The 22,222-nt window shown below is 43.7% G+C and overlaps 1 protein-coding gene across 2 annotated transcripts in view; it reads right to left on the bottom strand.

Moving 5' to 3' along the window:
• Positions 1-12,888, bottom strand: part of MBIP (MAP3K12 binding inhibitory protein 1) — a 76,270-nt gene extending 63,382 nt beyond the window's left edge. For both annotated transcript variants that reach the window (XM_073610013.1, XM_073610014.1), the window contains exon 1: positions 12,694-12,888. In XM_073610013.1, the coding sequence (XP_073466114.1) occupies positions 12,694-12,888 (195 nt within the window). The remainder of the gene's footprint in view (positions 1-12,693) is intronic.
• Between the last annotated feature and the right edge of the window lie 9,334 nt (positions 12,889-22,222).

Raw genomic sequence — 22,222 nt, 5'->3', positions numbered from 1 at the left:
AAAAAGGAGCATACATTTTGTTATAAAGCATATCAAATAAAAAATAAATACATTTCTTCATACATTAATCACAATAAGTGTATGTTGATTGGTTTGCGTGAAAGTTATAGCATCTACAAATTATGGGCTATATATACTGGAAATTTTACAGTATCTCACAAAAATGAGTACACTCCCTCACATTTTTGTACTCAAGCAGCCCCAGACACACGCTTGACACCATCAGAACCAAATAAGTTTATCTTGCTCTCATCAGACCACAGGACATGGTTCCTGTAATCCATATCCTTAGTCTGCTTGTTTTCAGCAATCTGCGGGCTTTCTTGTGCATTATCTTTAAAAGAGGCTTCCTTCTGGGACGACAGCCATGCAGACCAATTTGATGCAGTGTGCGGCGTATGGTCTGAGCACTGATAGACTGACCCCCCACCCCTTCAACCTCTGCAGCAATGATGGCAGTGCTCATACGTCTATTTCCCAAAGACAACCTCTGGATAAGGCGCTGAGTATGTGCACTCAACTTCTTTGGTCGACCATTCCGAGGCCTGTTCTGAGTGGAACCTGTCCTGTTAAACCGCTGTATGGGCTTGGCCATTGTGCTGCAGCTTAGTTTCAGGGTCCTGGCAATCTTCTTTTTTTCAGATACCCAGAGAGTTCTTTGCCATGAGGTGCCATGTTGAACTTCCAGTGACCAGTAAGAGAGTGAGAGCGATAACACCAAATTTAACACACCTGCTCCCCATTCACACCCGAGACCCTGTAACACTAACGAGCCACATGACACCATGGAGGGAAAATGGCTAATTAGGCCCAATTTAGACATTTTCATTTAGGGGTGTACTCACTTTTGTTGCCAGAGGTTTAGATATCAATGGCTGTGTGTTGAGTTATTTTGAGGGGACAACAAATTGACACTGTTATACAAGCTGATAGTGACTTATAGTGGGATGGCGGGCAATCTGACACTGACACTTTGTGAGGGCTGGCTAACTGCCACGGACATCTCCAGTGACACTAGTACAGTAATCAGTACTAATAATATACACCGACACTGGCTGGGAAGGGGTTAAACATCTGGGGCAAACAAAGGGCTAAATGTGTGCCTAACCATCTTTACTCCGTGTAATGTGTGCTGTGTATGGTGCCAGTTTGAAAAGAAATAAAAACTGGCACATCACTGCTGTCAGAAAAGAGCGTTGCGTTGTTTACAAAAACACAAAGCTCTCCTGTCACTCACTCCAACAATCGGCGTGTCCCGGCCACAAATTACTGGCCAGAAACCGCTGATCGGCATGTGCTGAAGCCAGTGACAGCACGGGTGGGCACCTCCTACCCGGAAATGCAAAATTACGTTTATATACGCGATTCTGAGCATCCAGCTCACACTGTAGCAGTGAAACTGCAGTGCATGGTCGGCAAGTGGATATATTTGGACTGTTTTTCTTTTACCGATTGTTTGCAGGTCTACTTAACAATGACATTCTATAACTCATTCAAAAAAAATATTAAAACCATTTCCATTCATTGGTGAGTACAATAATGTAAATGATATAAAGCTAATCTCTATCCTTCTCCTCTCCTGCCTTTCCTTTAAAAACACTTTTTTCTCTGTAGCCGTAACAGATATCCAAGCACTTATATTTGTAAAACGTCACTTGCATGTGTAGTTTGTGCACAGCTCCATTGCAACAATTGCACAGCATGCAACTCTCCTCGGGACCCTAACAAAATGCAAAGTTCTTACACGCGGGATCCCTCTTTCATTTGTTTGAAATGGTATAAGTTGTCCCTGAATGGTAACAACCGTTCTTTGTACAGAACCATTATGTTGCTACAGTATAAATACTAAACGCAGAATGAAAGCAAAATAAATTACTTTTACTTATATTTTTTAAACTATATTAGGGCAGTTACTACATCCAGATAAAAAATGCACTGATGCCAATACATCTGCTTTTTCTTGCCCTATGCTTCCAAAGCTATGATCAGAGCCACTGTGAATATTGTATTGTTTACTTTCAGCTTAACTGAAGACCAAGACTGAGAACAAGTAAGGCCGGCCATACACAGTTCGAATCTCAGCCGGTTCAGCAGGAACCAGCCAAGATTCAAAAGGATTAGTGGGCAGGCTGAATGTACCAAATTGATCGATCAACCAGCCTGTCGGATTCGCTTAGGATTATCACAAGCAGCGGCTATAGCCGCTAGTGATAATCACTGTCTTCTCCCGGCTGGAATGGCTTCCCCCCACCGGGAAAAGACAATAGCCTGGCAAGAGCGATTCCTGCATCAAAGCTGTGTTGATGGGGGAATTAAGCAAATTTTTGGTTGCAGGAATAAAATTTGCTCCGTGTAGGGCCGGCCTAAGGCATCAGCTCTACATTTACCCTGGATTCAGCGTCTTTGATCCCAAGAGCCATATATTAGGACTTCCTTCCCTATAAAAGAGACCACAGCCCAAGGCTAGTGTAAACACTGTACCGTATACATCCATCACACTGGCACTTTGCACTGTAACTGCAGACCGGGACTAAACAACAAAAGAGGGGCATTATTGGCAACCGGAAATGTAAGTATAGCAATTTTTCTTTTAGCAGGTTTGTAATTCTATATAAGCAACTTTGCTGGCAGGATCATTTTAGGTGCTTGAAGACAAATCATTATTTCTGTATTGTGCTTATGTTATCACTGGAGATAACAAATTGCATTCCTATTTGGGCTTCGCTACAGTGTAAAGAACACGTGTCTCAGACCAATGCAAATCAAATATAAGAGGATACATTTGGATGTACATTCCTTTCTACAATTTGATACACAGTGCCTTGAAAAAGTATTCATACCCCTTGAAATTTTCCACATTTTGTCATGTTACAACCAAAAATGTAAATGTATTTTATTGGGATTTTATGTAATAGACCAACACAAAGTGGCACATAATTGTGATGAGGAAGGAAAATGACAAATGGGTTTCAACATTTTTTTACAAATAAATATGTGAAAAGTGTGGCGTGCATTTGTATTCAGCCCCCCTGAGTCAATGTGTAGAACCACCTTTCACCGCAATTACAGCTGCAAGTCTTTTTGGGGATGTCTCTACCAGCTTTGCACATCTAGAGAGTGAAACGTTTCCCCATTCTTCTTTGCAAAATAGCTCAAGCTCTGTCAGATTGGATAGAGAGCGTCTGTGAACAGGAATTTTTAAGTCTTGCCACAGATTCTCAATTGGATTTAGGTCTGGACTTTGACTGGGCCATTCTAACACATGAATATGCTTTGATCTAAACCAGGGGTCTCAAACTGGCGGCCCTCCAGCTGTTGTGAAATTACTAGTCCCATCATGCCTCTGCCTTTGGGAGACATGCTTGTAACTGTCAGCCTTTCAATGCCTCATGGGAATTGTAGTTTTGCAACAGCTGGAGGGCCGCCAGTTTGAGACCCCTGATCTAAACCATTCCAATGTAGATCTGGCTGTATGTTTAGGGTCTTTGTCCTGCTGGAAGGTGAACCTCCACCCCAGTCTCAAGTCTTTTGCAGACTCTAACAGGTTTTCTTCTAAGATTGCCCTGTATTTGGCTCCATCCATCTTCCCATCAACTCAGACCAGCTGCCCTGTCCCTGCTGAAGAAAAGCATCCCCATAGCATGACGCTGCCACCACCATGTTTCACGGTGGGGATGGTGTGTTCAGGGTGATGTGCAGTGTTAGTTTTCCACAACACTAGTGTTTTGCTTTTAGGCCAAAAAGTTCAATTTTGGTCTCATCTGACCAGAGCACCTTCTTCCACATGTTTGCTGTGTCCCCCACAGGGCTTCTCACAAACTGCAAATTGGACTTCTTATGGCTTTCTTCTTGCCACTCTTCCATAAAGGCCAAATTTGTGGAGTGCAAGACTAATAGTTGTCCTGTGGACAGATTCTCCCACCTGAGCTGTGGATCTCTGCAACTCCTCCAGAGTTACCATGGGCCTCTTGGCTGCTTCTATGATTAATGCTCTCCCTGCCCGGCCTGTCAGTTTAGGTGTACAGCCATGTCTTGGTAGGTTTGCAGTTGTGCCATACTCTTTCATTTTTCGGGTGATGGATTGAACAGTGCTCTGTGAGATGTTCAAAGCTTGGGATATGTTTTTTTTTTATAACTTCCTGCTTTAAACTTCTCCAAAACTTTATCCCTGAGCTGCCTGGTGTGTTCCTGGGTATTCATGATGCTGCTTGTTCACTAACGTACTCTAAAAAAACCCTAGTTAGACTTACCGGTAACGGTATTTCTACGAGTCTTTCAGGACAGCACCTGGAGAGAGCGCAGCTCCACCCACTTTTCCCAGGAAACACTGCAGTCAGTTTTTTCTTTAAAGACCGGTCACTTCCACCATGGCCTCAGTTGTTCATAGAGTACCTCCAGCCATGCTGAAATTAGATAAGCAGAACATAGCAATAACACCACATTTTTATAAACCAATTAGGGCGGGTCATCGGTGCTGTCCTGAAAGACTCGTAGAAATACCGTTACCGGTAAGTCTAACTAGGGTTTTTCTCCCCTCGTCTTTCAGGACAGCACCTGGAGATGATAAAAGAGTACTTACTCTAGGGTGGGACCACCGCCTGCAGGACCTTCCTGCCAAACGATTGATCCGCTGCTGATAGCAAGTCCAACCTGTAGTGGTGGGTGAAGGTGGAGAAGCTTGTCCACGTGGCCGCTTTACAGATCCGGCCTGGAGAAGCCCCCGCTCTTTCTGCCCAGGACGTTGCTACTGCCCTTGTTGAATGGGCCATTACCCCTGTGGGAGGATCAGCCCCTGCAGCCCTGTAGGCTTCACTGATCGCCATTCTGAGCCATCTGCCTATAGTGCTTTTAGAAGCACAATGACCCTTGCGTGATCCAGAAAAAAGAATAAAAAGAGAATTTGTCTTCCTAAACTCTCTCGTAATCTCTAAATAATGGAGTAAACATCTCCTCACATCCAGGGTATGAAAAGCCTCCTCTTTAGAGTTGGATGGTGTAGGGCAAAAAGTAGGTAAAACTATCTCTTGTGCCCTATGAAAAAAGGTTGCGACCTTTGGCAAGAAGCCCGGGTCAGTTTTCAGCACTACCCGGTCTGAAAATATCAAATAAAAGGGTTCTACTATGGATAGAGCCTGTAACTCACTAATTCTTCTGGCTGAGGTCACTGCCACCAAAAGAACCAGCTTAAGCGTCCATACTTTTAAAGTTGCTTCCTGTGGTGGCTCAAAAGGTGATCTGATCAACCCTTGTAGCACCAGAGATAAATCCCATTTAGGAAAGGATTTGAACGGTACCGGCCTAAGCCTGGCCAATGCTTTGAAAAATCTCACTATAAATGGTTCTTGAGATAACTTTCTCTCGAGAAACACCGACAAGGCAGCTACCTGGACCTTCAGGGTACTGGCTGCCAGCCCCATCTCCATACCCTCATTGAGAAACTCTAAAATTGAGGGCAACTCCTGTGGTGAACATTTTTTAGTCATGCACCAGGAATTAAACCGCTTCCATGTTTTAAAATAAATACCCCTGGTAACCTTCTTTCGGCTATTTAACAGGGTTGATACCAGCTTATCTGAGAAGCCCCTTCTTTTTAGCAGCTGCTCCTCAGTAACCAACCTGCCAGCCTGAGCTGATTGACATTTGGATGCTGAAGGGGTCCCTGGGATAGCAGATCCTTTCGAAGAGGGAGAACCCAATGTGGTTCCACTGCCAACCTCTGTATGGTTGCAAACCAGGGCCTCCTGGGCCAAAAAGGAGCCACTAGGATCAAACTTGTGGTCTCTCGCTGTAGTTTTTTCAACACCCAAGGGATCATTTGAAAGGGGGGAAAGGCGTAGCACAAGTGGAAGTTCCATGGTTGTGCCAGCGCATCCAAACCTTTCGCCTGATCTTGCCTGTTTAGTGAGTAATAGGCTCTCACCTTTGCATTCTTGTGGGATGCGAACAGGTCTATCTGAGGAGTTCCCCATTTCATTGTTAATTCCTGGAATACCTCCTTGTTCAGACTCCATTCTGCCTCTAGTATCCTTTCTCTGCTTAGAAAATCTGCCACTAGATTCAGCTCTCCTTTTAAGTGTACAGCTGTTAGGGACTTTACGTTGCCTTCTGCCCAGGATAGCAACTGAACTGACAAGGCTAGCAAGACCTTGCTTCTCGTGCCCCCCTGTCTTGTAACATATGCCACTGCTGTGGCATTGTCTGATAGCACCTGAACATGGTGCCCCCGGACTATTTCCTCGAAAGCCCATAGTCCTAGGAGAATAGCCCTTAATTCCCTCCAATTGGAGGATCTCCTGGCTTCTCTTTTTGTCCAATTGCCTTGAGCCATCTGTCCTTCCAGGTGGGCTCCCCACCCCCAGGAACTCGCATCTGTTGTTAATCTCCTCTCCTGGGGAAAAAACCAGAGCAGGCCCTTGTTCAGATTGGAGTGTCTCCTCCACCACCAGAGCTTCCTCTGAACTCGGGGAGATATCGTTATCATCTTTTCTAGGGACTCTCCATAAGACCAACTTTTCAACATTGTCTGTTGAAGTTCCCTTGCGTGCAAACGTGCCCACTGTACTGCAGGTATTGCTGCAGTAAGGAGCCCCAAAACAGACATCACTGCCCTGATAGAAATTGGCAGGTTTGTCTGGGCCTTTTTTACAGCGTTCTGAAGCTTTACTATCTTCTCCTCTGGGAGATACATCTTTCCCTGTATGGAGTCGATAGTATAACCTAGAAAGGTTATTGCCTGTGATGGGATCATGTTCGATTTTTCCTCGTTTATTAACCACCCCAGGCTCTCCAGATGCCTCCTTGTCCTTTGTAGATCTCTCTCCAATATGTGTCTTGATTTGGCAAATATTAGCAGATCGTCTAAATATGGGACAATCGAGATTCCTTCTATTCTGAGAGGGACTAAGGCCTCCGCCAGAATTTTTGTAAATATCCTCGGAGAGGATGACAGCCCGAAAGGGAGAGCTCTGAATTGCAGATGTAGGACAGATCCCCCTATCCTGATCGCAAATCTGAGGTGCTTCTGTGATGCTGGGGCTATAGGCACATGGAGATATGCATCTCTTAGGTCTATGGATACCATAAAGCAGTCTGGGGTCAGGAGACCCTTTACCGAAAAGATCGTATCCATCTTGAACTTTTTGTACCTGACCGCTCTGTTGAGTATCTTCAGGTTCAAGATCAATCTGAACTTGCCTGAAGGCTTTTTCACCAAAAAGATGTGTGAATAGCACCCCTGTTCTAACTCGTTGGGGGGAACACTTACTACCACCTTCTGCTGCACTAACTCCTGCAGAATTGCTGACATAGCCGTAAGCTTCTCCGGGTCTCTGGGAGCCTGAGTTAAATAAAACCGAACCGGAGGGGGTTGGGCAAACTCCAGTCCGTAACCCTCCCTTATAGTTTTTAGGATAAATGGACTGTCTGTTACCCTCTGCCACTGTGGGAAGAAGGTTTGTAACCTTGCTCCCACAGACTGGGGACCGTCACTGGCTTTTTGTATTTGGGGTAGGGGGGCGAAAGAGTACCCCTGACTTGCCCCTGCCTCTCTGAGACCTCCAAGGTCTTTTATATCCTGTCTCCTTTGAGTCTGTGGTTTTCCGAAAAGGACGAAAATTTTTGTTGCCCTGAGGAACCACCTTTTTCTTAATGGGGAAGGCCTTCTTTTTGTCAGCCGTTCTCTCAAGAATGGCTTCAAGACCTGGGCCAAAAACCAAATCCCCCTCAAAGGGTAAACCGCATAACTTGGCTTTAGAGGCTGTGTCCCCGGTCCAAGTCTTGACCCACAGAGCTCTGCGCGTTGAATTGATTAGGGCAGATGATCTGGCCGACATCCTAACTGATTCCGCCGAAGCATCTGCTATATACCCAACGGCTTTCATAAGCACTGGTAAGGTCTCTAAAAGATCCTTACGAGGTGTACCTGCCTCGATATGAACCTTCAGTTGTTCCAACCAGTGCTCCAGGTTTCTGGCTACCACTGTCGATGCCATAGCTGGCTTTAAATTTGCAAGGGTGGAATCCCAAGCTTTCTTTAGCAGGGAGTCAGCCCTCTTGTCCATGGGGTCCTTGAGGATACCCATGTCCTCAAACGCGAGGTCAGTGTTTCTCGACACTTGAGAGAAGGCCGCATCCAGTCTAGGCTTTTTATTCCAGACCTGTGCGCTATCTTCCTCAAAGGGAAACCTGCGTTTGAGGGATCTAGAAAAGAAGGGGGCCCTCTCTGGGTCCTTCCATTCTCTCTTAACTGTTTCTGACAGAAACTTGTGCACCGGAAACATCCTGTGTTTCACTTTACCCATGCCTTGAAACATCTTATCGTGTAACGACAGCTGGGCCTTGTCCTCTGTAATATTAAGAGTAGTGTGGATAGTTTTTAGTAGATCATCCACCTCCTCTAGAGACAACTTATATCGAGAAGAAGAAGAAGAAGATTCTTTCTCTTCCTCTGCTTCTTCCTCAGATTCTGTAGCCACGCTACGATTTTCCTCCTCCGAGTCACTGTCACCCCTATATGCGGAAACAGAAGACTGGGAACGAGGTACTGAGCTGCCTGCGGCTGGACGTTTGTCAAGGTAGGATTTAAATGATTCAAAAGTCTCCACCAAATCCTTCCTAAATGAGCTCAGTAAGTCCTGCTGAACCACAGGTACACTAGGAGTGGTTTCCTCCTTCACTAAGTCTGCAATGCACCCTTTGCATAACACTTTTGCCCAAGACTCTTTAAGCACATTTTTACAAGATGGGCATTTTCTTTTAACAGGAAAAGACGAATGCTTGGTCTTTTCTTTTGCCTTCTGAAATACACAAAAGAACACCTATAAACAGTATGCTGAAAAAGAGTGGAAGAGCTAACACTTTAACCCCCCTCCTTCACTCAGCCAGTAAATCCCCCCACAGATTTACTTCACAATCTTAAACACATTTACTTCCTGCTTCAATACACAGGAAGAATGCTGCAGGCTCTTTACAACATTTACCAAAGAGGGAACTAAAACATGCCCATAGAGTAAGTTACAGAGACACGCTGTCCCCGCTTACCTGGGCCTGGCTGACTTGTGTGGCTCCTGCTCCTGCCACCGCCGATTGTTCCTCCTCCATAGTGACAGGATCTGCAATGGCGTTTGGTGCTTGTTTTTTAAACTTTCCCGGTCCACTCGCCGCTGCGAGGGCCGGAAATGACGTCAGCCGGAAGAGACCCGCCCTCCCCTCCTGCGTTCCAGCGGCCGGAACCGGAAGCCGCGTCGCGCCGCTGGAGGTCCCGCCCCCGGCCGTAGTGACGCGCTCGCCACCGGAACCCGGAAGGCTGAGCGATGGGGTTGAAGAGGAGACGCCGCTCCTTCCAAGCCAGCCGCCGGTCTAAAGGAGCTGGGACCCCCTGCAGCCTGACCCTCGCCGGGTATGAAGAGGAGAGGACGCCGAAGCAACCCCCGCACGTGAAGGGAGGAAGCTGGGCTGGCCTGCACAAACAAAAAACAGAAATACCGGTATACCCCAAACTCTCTCCACCTGGAGACAGCGCAGTACACCCCTGGTTCCCTGCAGCACTTCCACCATGGCGGAGGAAACACTACAACTGAGGCCATGGTGGAAGTGACCGGTCTTTAAAGAAAAAACTGACTGCAGTGTTTCCTGGGAAAAGTGGGTGGAGCTGCGCTCTCTCCAGGTGCTGTCCTGAAAGACGAGGGGAGAAAACCTCTTAGGGCTTCACAGAACAGCTGTATATATAATGAGATTAAATTACACACAGATGAACTCTATTTACTAATTAGGTGACTTCTGAAGGCAATTGGTTCCACTAGATTTTTAGTTACAGGTGTCAGAGTAAAGGCGGCTGTATACAAACACACGCCACACTTTTCAGATATTTGTAAAAAAATTTGAATACCATTTATCATTTTCTTTTCACTTCACAAATATGTGCCACTTTTGGTCTATAACATAAAAATCACAATAAAATACATTTATGTTTTTGGTTGTAACATGACGAAATGTGGAAAATTTCAAGGGGTGTGAATGCTTTAAGGCAGTGCTAATATTAACCTTCCAATCAAATTAAATTCTGTGTATATACAGCCGTCCAATTACCTGGACTACAAGTGTATGTGCTCAGATCGTTAAAAAAGACATAACCAATACACTGTGAGGTAGTGCTCAGAAAATATAAACTGAAATCCCAAAAACCATCTGTGGTAATGATTAGAGTGAAAAACCATACCAGTAGTAATATAGGAATATAGTAGGGAATATATAAAGAAGGTTATCAAAAAAAATCCCAATGAAAAATATAAAATTGATGGCCGTTCTTATTTATACATTCCACTTCAACAGCAACATTAGGAATAATCCCATATATACTGGAACATAAAATCTGATCATCAAGTACTTCCAATATCGCTGTGTAATAAGATGTTTCCAGAGAAATATTCTTAGGGATCACCAGTATATGTAATAAAAAAGAAAAAAACAGCATTGCGCAGTGAACGTGTATTTGAAACCAGCAGCACTACACTGAGTGCACTCACGTAAGCCTGGATTATTAACTGCCTGGATGGAAGACAATCAGCCGCTTGGGGCACGGTGGGTCCTCACACCGCTTGTTACAAGCTGCTGACTGGCCACAATACTTTGCGTCACTGACTCCTCCTACGCGTTGCGTCACCCGACACTAAGAATACTTCTCTGGAAACATCTTCTTACACAGCGATATTGGAAGTACTTGATGATCAGATTTTATGTTCCAATATATATGGGATTATTCCTAATGATGCTGTTGAAGTGGAATGTATAAATAAGAACGGCCATCAATTTTATATTTGTCATTGGGATTTTGTTGATAACCTTCTTTATATATAAGCTCTTTACCACGTGATCAGCCGTGTCCAATCACGGTTGTTCTTGATGTAAACAGGAAGAGCCGTTGACCGACTTTTCCTCATTTGCGTATGACAGACGCGAGTAGAAAAGAGCCGATCGGCGGCTCTTCTGACTGGGGGTCTGTGCTGATTGTTTATCAACGCGGCCTCCCCTCGGATGCCCACCCAGGACCACCAAGGATTGGCACCACACTGGACCACCAGGGAAATGCCAATCAGTGTCCAGGCAGCTGACAATCAGTGCCCATCCCCAATGCCTGCCAGTGCCATCAGTGATGCCTATAAATGCCATCCATCAGTGCCGCATATCAGTGCCACCCATAAGTACCCATCAGTGGAGCCCTTAAATGCTCATCAGTGTCGCCTTATCAGTGCCCATCAGCGAAGGAGAAAACATACTTATTTACAAAATTTTATAACAGAAACAAAAGAGAAATTTTTATTTTTTTTTTTTAATTTTAGGTCTTATTTGTTTAGCAAAAAATAAAAAAAAAATGCAGAGGTGATCAAATACCACCAAAAGAAAGCTCTATTTGTGGGAACAAAAAGTGATAAAAATTCTGTTTGGGTACAGTGTAGCATTTAAACAGCGACAGTGCTGAAAGCTGAAAATTGGCTTGGGCAGGAAGGTGCCCTGTATTGAAGTAAAGGGTTTTTTTTTTTTTTTTTTTTTTTTTTTTTGCACTTTAGTGTAAATGTTAGATTTGAGGGTTTTTTTTATCCCAGATCTCATATTTAAGAGGTCCTGTCATGTTTTTTTTCTACTACAAAGTGACACAATTTTTTATTTTTTTTTAAAGTACAGTGTAAAAATAAAAAGTAAAATAAACATTTAAGGCGCCCGTGAGTAGCGCCCGCATATGAAAACGGTGATCAAACCACACGCGAGGTATCGCCACGATCGTTGGAGCGAGAGCAATAATTCTAGCCCTAGACCTCCTCTGTAACGCAAATCATTCAACCTGTAGAATGTTTTAAACATCACCTATGGAGATTTTTATTGTTGCAATTCCAAGAGCGGGCTCAATTTTGAAGCATGACATGTTGGGTATCAATCTACTTGGTGTAACATTATCTTTCACAATATAAAAAAAAATGGGCTAACTTTACTGTTGTCTCATTTTTTTAATTCAAATACGTATTTTTTCCAAAGTGCCCTTGTAAGATCAGTGCGCAAATACGGTGTGACAGAAAGTATTGAAAAGACCGCCATTTTATTCTCTAGGGTATATATATATAAATAAATAAATGTTTGGGGGTTCTAATTAATTTTCTAGCAAAATAAAAACAGTTTTTAACTTGTAAACATCAAATCTCAAAACGAGGCTCGGTCCTTAAGTGGATAGAGGCGCCAGTTTTAAAAAATAGAAAGTATTCAAAAACGCCGAAGTTGGCACTTTGAACGATTCCAAGTGCAGAGGAGGGGCACCCTCCATCCCTCCATAAAGAGTACCTGTCACTGCCTTTTACTGTCAATAGGGATGTTTACATTCCTTGTGACAGCAATAACAGTTATTTATAAATAAATTATATATATATGTAAAGATTTGTTTTAAATGTACAGAATATCGGCTATCAGCCTGAGAGGTGGCCTAAATATCGGTATCGGCACCAAAAAAACGATAGGTCGATCCCTACTTCCCTCATTGGGACACAAGCAGAAAAACATGTGAGAGGTACGACCATTCCAAACGTAAAAATAAAAGTGCCCCTAAATATTGAGATGTGAGTCCCGGGGCACCAACATATAAAGTGCAGAGCGCTTGGAATGAGTCGATGGACGGGGTGTGATAGAACAAGGCCGGGCTCCGGAGCTCACCTTCTCTGCACAGACGTGTAAAGCCTTCACAATCCCCCGCACCACCCCCTCACAACCCGGCACGGTCGCCTCCGCCATCCGTTCCACCTTAGTCGCCATTATTCCGATAGAGGGAGACTGCCAGGAACCATAGCAACACTGCAATGCGACCGGCGCACGGCGCATAGCGTCAGCGCACAGTGATTGGTTGAACATCTTAGGAGAACAGGGTGGGCGTGTCTGTGCATGGATTGCTGTGGACGGTGTGGAGCACGTGCCAAAAAGTTGTAATAAGCGGTTGTCAGCTGGTTAAAGTGAGAGAAGGTTGTCGAGGTGACAGCAGTGTGTGTGAGGGAGAAGCGGGCTGTGGGACAGTATTATAGAGGACATTTGTAATACCATTATGTCCTATCTGTAGCCCAGTGTTCACTAGAAGTGTCAGTAAAATGTGCAGTGTGTGTCCTCGCTGTGCTCTGGTCTACCGCCCACCATGTCACCGGTGTGTCCTTACAGCTGTGGTGACAAAGCTTTCTGAGATGATAAGGAGGGACACCCTTTAGCATGAAGTGTGTAGGCACAGGACTACACATGACGTGAGGAGTTAACCGCGCAAATATGCAGCTGGGCACTTATACCCCCTTCCTGCCCAGGCCAGCTTTCAGCGCTGTCACACTTTGAATGACAATTGCACGGTCATGCAACACTGCACCCATATTCATTTTTTATTATTTTTTGCTAAAGAAAGGAAAAAAGACAAAAATGTATAAAAAAAAAGTTTTTCTTTGTTATAAAATTTTGCAAACATGTAATTTTTCTCCTTCACTGATAGGCGGCACTGATGATGAGGCACTGATTAGCAGCACTGATAGGTGGCACTGGTGAACACTGATTAGTAGTACTGATGGACACTGATAGATGGCACTGGTGAACACTGATTAGCAGCACTGAAGGGCACTTAGCAGCACTGGTGGGCAGTAAGGGGACCAATGTCCCTCTAACAGAAGTCGGTTAATGGCTTTCTTCTTTTCTTCATGCTGACAGCTTGAAGAAAAAAAAAAGCCAATAACTGTCTTCTGTTTATCTCCGCGATCACTTGTCATTGGCTGACAGCTGATCACGTGGTTAAGGGCCCGCTGTGATTGGTCCTTTATCTCGAACAGTTATCAGCCAAGTCCCAAGGACTCGGCGATCACAGAGCACGCCGGCTGGCACGCAAGAACAGGAGGATGTACATGGACGTCCCCCCATCATTTTAGGCCCGCGGTTCAGTGTAGTGTGGACAGGCTGGTAATGCAGTCGGGGGAAATCATACAAGGTGTTGTCCTTATTGATGCTCTGAGTCAATAATGTGTGAGCACCGAACATGTAGTAGTATAGGAAGCCGAGGTTTTCGTGATGACACAGCTGTGGGGATGGGGGATCCATGACATTCTAGGCTCAGAGGAAGTGGGTTTAATGATAATGAGGGCTGGGCACCCTAACATCTAGTACATACTATGAGAAACGATAAAACCGATTGTCCGATTTTCCACAGAGGTGCATATCATAATGTACAGTGCCTTGAAAAAGTATTCATACCCCTTGAAATTTTCCACATTTTGTCATGTTACAACCAAAAACATCAATGTATTTTATTGGGATTTTATGTGATAAACCAACACAACGTGGCACATGATTGTGAAGTGGAAGGAAAATGATAAATGGTTATAAACATTTTTTACAAATAAATATCTGAAAAGTGTATTCAGCCCCCTTTACTCTGATACCCCTAACTAAAATCTAGTGGAAGCAATTGCTTTCAAAAGTCACCTAATTAATAAATAGAGTCCACCTGTGTGTGATTTAATCTCAGTATAAATCAGGGTGGATTTGATTTAAATCAAGTCGATTTAAATCATAATTTTTCAAGCGCAACTGTCATCTCTGTCCCGCAGTGGCTCCTCCTCTGACCCGCTGTTGACTCATTGACAGTCCCATTCACTTTAATGGGACGGCTGGTGATGCGGCAGTGACACAACAAGGTGAGGGACATGGATGCCCGATAACAGGCGCTGCCATGATGCATCTGAAATGACAGGTGCTCTTTAAATGTAAGGAATTATTCTTGCTGGCAGTTAGAATCTTTAATATTTGCAAACAAAATGAATGTTTCCTATTTAGAATAATAAGCTGTCTGGTTAGTAAAACAGCAAGATCAGAACCGATTCAATCATACAGTTTGTAATATATATAGATTTGCAAAACAATGGGATAAAGGAAATTTTCCTGAACTTTATTTTATCTCATGGTTACTGTGAAATTGTGTGAATGCATCAATGCAGTGCATGTTATCTCAGCTTTCAGAGCTTGGATTCATTAAATGAGTTTACCAAAAATGTAAATATTGCAGAATATACAGCCTCATGCTACATAACTAAACTAAATTTCATGCTAAATAAACTAAATTATTAATATGCCTTAAATCAAAAACTATCTTTAGATAGATTTTTACTCCAAAAGCATTTTATTAAAATAAATTTGATAAAAATCTGATTCCAATCAAAAAAAATCAGATTTTTTTAAATTAAAAAAAAAATCATTGATTTTTATCCACCCTGCTATAAATACAGCTGTTCTGTGAAGCCCTCGGAGATTGTTAGAGAACGTTAGTGAACAAACAGCAATGCCAAGGAACACACTAGACAGGTCAGGGATAAAGTTGTGGAGAAGTTTTTTTTTAATTGTATTTTTTTATTAGGTTTTTTAACATTATAGAATGAACAAGTACAGCAGTAATGTTGTACAATATAAAATATAAAATATAAAGTTTTGATAATATCTTTATAGCAAAAACAAAATAAGTACATAAGAACAGAGTTCACAATTACAGAGCACAAACCGCTCTGTACTTTTGTCCAGGATACAGAAAAATATTATTCCTAAAATAGAAGTGCAGGATCAGAAGTGTAAAATTAGTTACATAAGAGAGAGGAACATAGATTCTATGAAGGACATGTGGTATGTGATTATAAGTTCTAAGTAATACATGTGAAAATGGGGCAGGTGAGGGGGGATGGGATATCATGATCATATGGGACGCCCACACCAGTATAAAACAAAAAAAACTTAAAGAACGGTGTTTGGCATAGGAGTCCCAAATACCGACTCATCCCAGGGTTTCCACAATTTTTCAAATTGGGGGATAGTATCATGTACTGAGGCCGTTAGATATTCCATCCTTCGGATATCAGTTACTAATTGTAAAAATTTGGGCCAAGGGGGAGGAGCACCGGACAGCCAACACAGGGGGACAAGTTGTTTGGCAGCCAATAGTATATAAGAAAGAAGCCGTTTAGCTCTTTTGGTTAAGCCAGGGAAAGGAAGGCCCAACAAATAGTGTAATGGGTCCAATGGGAGAGATTTGTCCAGCACTTTCTGTATCAGGAGCCCCCCCCCCCCCAGAAAGGTTGTATCTTTGAACACTGCCAAAATATATGGAATAAAGAACCCGTGTCAATCCCACAACGCCAACAGCGCGGCGGGACTGAGGGGTCGTATTTATGAATAACATCAGGGGTTCTATACCAAAACATAAGAATTTTCATAGAAGTCTCCCGTTGGGCCACACACTTAGAAGATTTGGAGACAGAAGACCAAATCTTTTCCCATAGCTGAATTGAGATAGCTCTGCCTAACAAATGGGACCATTTTCCCATATAATGATGTGTGGTCTCAGTCAGAGGTGTCGACTCATGAAGGATACGATGGATGGAAGATATTAGGTGTAACTGGTGGGGTCCCTGAGCACATATGTATTCGAAATTAGTTGGACTTTCGAGAGATAATGATGAAGATTTGGAGTGGAAAAAGTGTCTGACCTGCAGGTAAAAGTAAAAAAGTTGGTTGGGGATATTAAATTTCTCACGTAAGGTGTCAAAGGAATGTAGCTTTCGCGTAACCGGGTTTACTAAATTTCGAAGTTGAAAAAGGGAGGCGTTAAGCCATGGGAAGATCCTGCTCAAGGACAAACTGTCTGGTATGAGTGGGTTAAACAGTACATTGATGAGCGGGGAGCAGGGTGAGACGAGTTGGTATTTTTTGAAACATTTACGCCAAATAGTTATAGTAAAATTCATTGGGCCAGTGCACTGGTGTCTAAAAGTGGGGTCTATAGGAAAGGAATCATCCCAAACCAAGGTACATGGGTGAACCGGGTATATCACACCCTTCTCAATAGCGGACCATTGATTTGGAGCAAAGAGGGATGTCCAAGAAATAATAGGCCTTAAATGTGAGGCATAATAATATTTGAAAATGTCCGGTGCACCCATTCCACCCCTGAACCTCGGAGCAAACACCACTGAACTGGCTATACGGTGGGCCCTTTCGCCCCATATGAACTTTAGAAAGTTACGTTGAAGTGTCTTTAATTGGGATGAGGGTAAAGCAATTGGTAAAGTTTCAAAATAGTATAACAGTCTAGGTAAAATAGACATTTTTAAAACGTTTATCCTGCCCAATAAGGATAAGGGGTACTTAGTCCAAGACCTCAATGATTTATTAATTTCCAGAACTAAGGGAGGAAAATTAGCAGAGTATAGAGAAGAGTAGGATGGGGTGAGAAGGATACCTAAATATTTGAGAGAGGTTTTACACCATTTATAGGGATAGGACTCTTTGAGTTGTGATAGTATGGGTAATGGGATATGTATGGGCAGAGCTTCAGTTTTAGACGTGTTAACTTTATAGCCCGAAATGGCCCCAAAGGAAGACAACAATTTGTGTAGGGAGGGGAGGGAAATCATTGGATTAGTGATCGTGAGCAAGATGTCATCTGCGAAGAGTGATAGTTTATATTCCCCTTGTCGCATTACCACCCCCTGAATATCCGGAAGGGTGCGGATGGACTTGGCCAGGGGTTCCAGGCAGAGAATAAAAAGCAATGGCGACAAAGGACAGCCCTGTCGAGTACCATTAGTCATGGGGAAGCTTGGTGACATGAAGGATGACATCTGTACTTGAGCTGTGATTGTTGAATATATAGCCTTCGAAGCCTTCAGATAAGGACCCCTAAAGCCATACATCTCTAAAACATTGAACATATAGGGCCAGCTTAACCTATCAAAGGCCTTTTGTGCATCTAAACTCAAGATCAACGCCTGTCTGGAGGTTCTATCTAGAAGGTCTATTAAGTTTATTGTACAACGGGTGTTGTCCCCCGCATGTCTGCCAGGTACAAAACCCACCCGGTCCCTATGGATCAATTTGGGGATAATCCTAGATAACCTGGATGCAAGAATTTTTGTAAAAATCTTATAATCTGAATTTAGAAGAGCTATCGGCCTATAATTATCTGGGATAGAGGGTTCCTTACCTGGCTTTGGAATGACAGAGATAAATGAATGAGAGAATTGTGAGATAGGGGATATACCTTTGAGCAGGGATTCATAGAGGGTTAGCATATGTGGAGATAGAATATCAAAAAAAGATTTGTAATAAAAGTAGGGTAAACCATCAGGGCCGGGCATTTTATGTAGTGGGAGTTTCTTAACTATGGACAAAAGTTCTTCAGTCGTTATATCTATATTCAAACTGTCTAAGTCTGCAGAAGTCAGCTTCGGGAGTTTTATATTAGAAAAAAAATGTTTTAATTTTTCTTGAGTAAAGTTAAAACAATGCTCAGGAGTGAGGCAGTTGTATAATTTATGGTAGAATTTGCCGAAGACACTAGACATTCCGCGGGGGTAGTAAACTCTAGATCCATCTGTCCGCTGAAGGAAATCAGGGAATGAGTTGAAAGGACGTGGACGGAGTTTATTAACTAGCATTCTATGCGGTTTGTTTGAGTACTCGTAAAACTTCTGTTTTGTCCATAGCAAAGATCTGACTGCCCTACCCAGATGAAGTGATTTGATTTGCTCCCTAAGAGAGGTTACCCTTCGTAATTTTGATACTGTAGGGTCTCTCAACAATCTCCGCTCTGCAGCAACCAAAGCAGCGGTAAGAGATTGTAAAAGACTATTTCTATCTTTCTTTATCCTGGAGCTTTCGGATATGCAGGCACCGCGAAAAACAGTTTTATGTGCTTCCCAAAGTGTGGAGAAGTCTGAAACTGATCCTATGTTGTGTTGAAAAAATTCTTCTAAATTTTTTGCCAGTATATTACGTGAAACCTCAGATTGTAGTAGATGGTCATTTAGACGCCAATGACATGACTTAGGGTGGGCCTGGAAAAGCACAAGATGTAACATGATAGGAGCATGGTCTGACCATGTAATAGGTGATATATCAACCTCAGTCACATAAGATATGAGTGGGGCCGATATAAAAAAATGGTCAAGGCGTGAGTACATTTTGTGGGCCGAGGAATAGAAGGTGAACTGTTTAGAGGAGGGATGTCTGATCCTCCATGAGTCGAATAACCTATGAGATCTAATGCATTTGCGAAAAGAGTTAGCTTGGGATGAAATCTTTTTAGAAGGCACAGTATTAAAAAGGGTTTGTCTGTCTCTATTGGGGGACATAACCAGATTGAAATCCCCTCCTATAATCATGAAAGGTTGCGATGGGTAGTGAGGAGAATCAAATAATGTGTTAAGGAATTCAATCTGGCCAGTATTAGGAGCGTATACATTAATGAGAGAAAACGATGTAGTCGCATAATCACAATCCAGAATGAGATATCTACCGAGAGGGTCAGCATAAGATCTTTTTACCTTAATGGGACATGCCTTCCTAATCAAAATCGCCACTCCCGCCCTGCCCGAGTGATCTGAGGCAAGGAAGGAAGTGGGGAAATACTTTGAGGCAAATTTAAGCGTACCAGTAGACTTAAAATGGGTCTCTTGAACCATTACCACATCTGCGTCAGAGGCCCTGAAATCCTTCAGGGCCATCCAGCGCTTACGAACAGAACCCAGACCTTTGACATTATACGACATAATTTTCAAAGCCATATATATAGACCCAATAGATTCGCTTTTGTAAGGTTGCAGACACTAAGGGATAAAGAAACACACTCACATGTCAGCAGACATAACCTATAATAAAACTGCATTTGGTTAGAAAGGTAAGAACAAAACATTTGTATCCTTAGCACCAGAGTGATATCCTTGAACATGAAAAAAAAAAGAAAAAAAAAACAAGAACCAACTGGAAAAACAGTAAAAACAAAAACAAAAATTCTCTCAGGCCTGAGAGGCAATTGCGTCTCAGGAGGCCTTGAACAGATGTCAAGGCCAGGTAGGGGCGTATACGGACTTCCATCAGGAGATTCCAGGTAGAGAACTGGGAGGTACCCGCCGTTCACCCTATGAGTTCGTTAGCATAAAAATAGATTCTGCCATTACTAAAGTGATTAGCAAATCAACGAGGTGTATTAAACGGTATGTCAACTGAGTCATTCATGACCGGGAAGAAGAATGGGCATTAGCTATAAGACTGCGCAAATTAAGAAAAACCAAAACCAAAAGGAGCAGGGTGAGTGCCAAAAAAGTCATAACAAATCAGAGTATTAATTTCTACCACTCTAAAAACATGTAAAATGTTCCGAGTAGTGCAATGGGTATGGATCCATGGAAAACAGGTGTTGTGCTTTCAAGGAGGTTGCTTGGAGTTACGAAGACGCTGAGGTGTAGAGAAGCGTTTCCTGGACCTGTCTCTCACTGGGGTCCAGATGCGGCTAGGTGTATTGGGAGGAGGACGAGCCTGATTATTTGGGGGGATTAAGTCCTCTTCCGGGAGCGGTGGCAGGCCCAGACTTTTCAAAAATGCCTCACCTTCCAATAACTCACGTAGAGTATGCTGTACTCCATCTTTAGATACGGTGAGGTGGAATGGAAAGCCCCAATAATATGGGATCTTGTGATGTTGTAGGTGGAGTGTGATTGGGCGTAGGCTCCTATGTTTGGCAAGGGTAATGGGAGACAGATCGCTGAAAATTTGAAGTTTTGCCCCCTTGTATGTAAGTTGGGATTTGTTGCGGGTGGCAATAATGAGTGTTTCTTTGCTTTCGAAATAATGAAATTTCACTATGACATCTCTGGGTCTGGCTCCCGCCGGAGGCCTGGGGGCCAGGGACCGATGTGCCCTATCAAGGCGCCAGTCAATATCCACCACTGTAGGGGCCAGAGTATTAAAGAGACCCAGAAGGTAGGTACGTAGATCTGAGTCTCCCACCGTCTCCGGTATACCACGAAAGCGTAAGTTTTGTCTCCTTTCTCTATTTTCCAAATCTTCCTGCTGTAACTGCAATTGAGAAACTGATAGACACAAATTGTGGTTTTCCTCTTCAATTGCTTGCACATAATTTATCATCTCATCAAATTTATTTTCGAGTGTATCAGTGCGTTCACCGATTTGATCGATCTCTCCTCTTAGTTCCGTAGCTAACTTATTTACCTCTAACGAGACATTATTTGTAATTTGTTGTAACAAGAGCTGTAACTTGGCGTCAAGCTTGGCGTCTAGTATGTCTGGGGTAAGAATCTCACGTGGGGTAGAAGAGTCGAGATTTGGACCTTGAGCAACAGTAGATAAGTTTACAGTGTTTTCTGCTCCCATGGATGTGTCCATCCCCACAGAGGGGTCTGAGGGGGTGTTTGAGGTCATAAGTTGTGGTCTGGTGACATAGCGTTCCATATTTGAACCTTCACGTGACCCGAATAGGGGTTTATATGTTCGCTGTTGTTGGCCAACTTTGCCCATGTAATAAACAGGAATTGTGGCAGGAAATCTAGCTTACCTCTGAATCTATAGGTGCTTAATATGGCGTAGCAGAGGTCTCGGTGAGCAAACGGGTCTCCAAGCTCATTTAATGCACATAGTTCATTCTCAGCGGAACTGCCATCATTCGTTCGTTAATTACATCTGCTTGAGACACTGTAGGGTGGAGTGTTTGAGGTACTGTGGTGTAAGATTTGCTCAGATTACCATTTAAATAGTGCAGGGGTATATTGCGGGCAGAGCAAGACAGGTAAGGTGTGTATAAAATCTCATCCCCACACAGGCCTCTTAAGATATTGTAAGTATCCAGATTTAGATTAACAACAAAGCTGTATGTGTAGAGGACCTTGCTGTAGGATGAGTGCAGTGGGAGAGATTTAATGAATCAGTGAAGCAGAGAGGCTGGAGGGGTACCTGGAGCACCAAGATGGCCGCCGTCCTCCAGAGGTAGGCCGAAGCCGGGGACTTTCCTAACGGCTGTGACCGGCCGGGTAAGCGCCGCTGTTATTAGAGGGTGTGGAGTGAGTAAGGGGGGGAACTGCTACTCACTGCGGCCCAAAGAGATGCAGATCCACTGTGTGCCAGCTCCCGATATGCAGATGGAGCAGATCGGAGGCTTCTAATAGTCAGCAGGCCGCGGGATGGAACTAGGCCTCCGTGGAGCCGGACAGAAGGGCCGGGATCGCTGGCGCTTTCTCCCCCAATTATCCCGGGGGGACGGAGGGTTGCCCGACCGGGATGATCAATCGCACAGTGCCCGGTTCACAGGGGAGGCTTGCCAGAGGCAGCGATCGGGTCGTAGGCCCCAAGGTGGCGGCGGGCCTCTCTGGCGCGGAGCAATCTGCAG

Source organism: Aquarana catesbeiana, linkage group LG13 (genome assembly GCF_042186555.1).
Source record: "Aquarana catesbeiana isolate 2022-GZ linkage group LG13, ASM4218655v1, whole genome shotgun sequence".
Lineage (NCBI taxonomy): Eukaryota > Metazoa > Chordata > Amphibia > Anura > Ranidae > Aquarana > Aquarana catesbeiana.
Note: the sequence above shows the minus strand (reverse complement) of the source record. Positions and strands in the feature narration are given on the sequence as shown.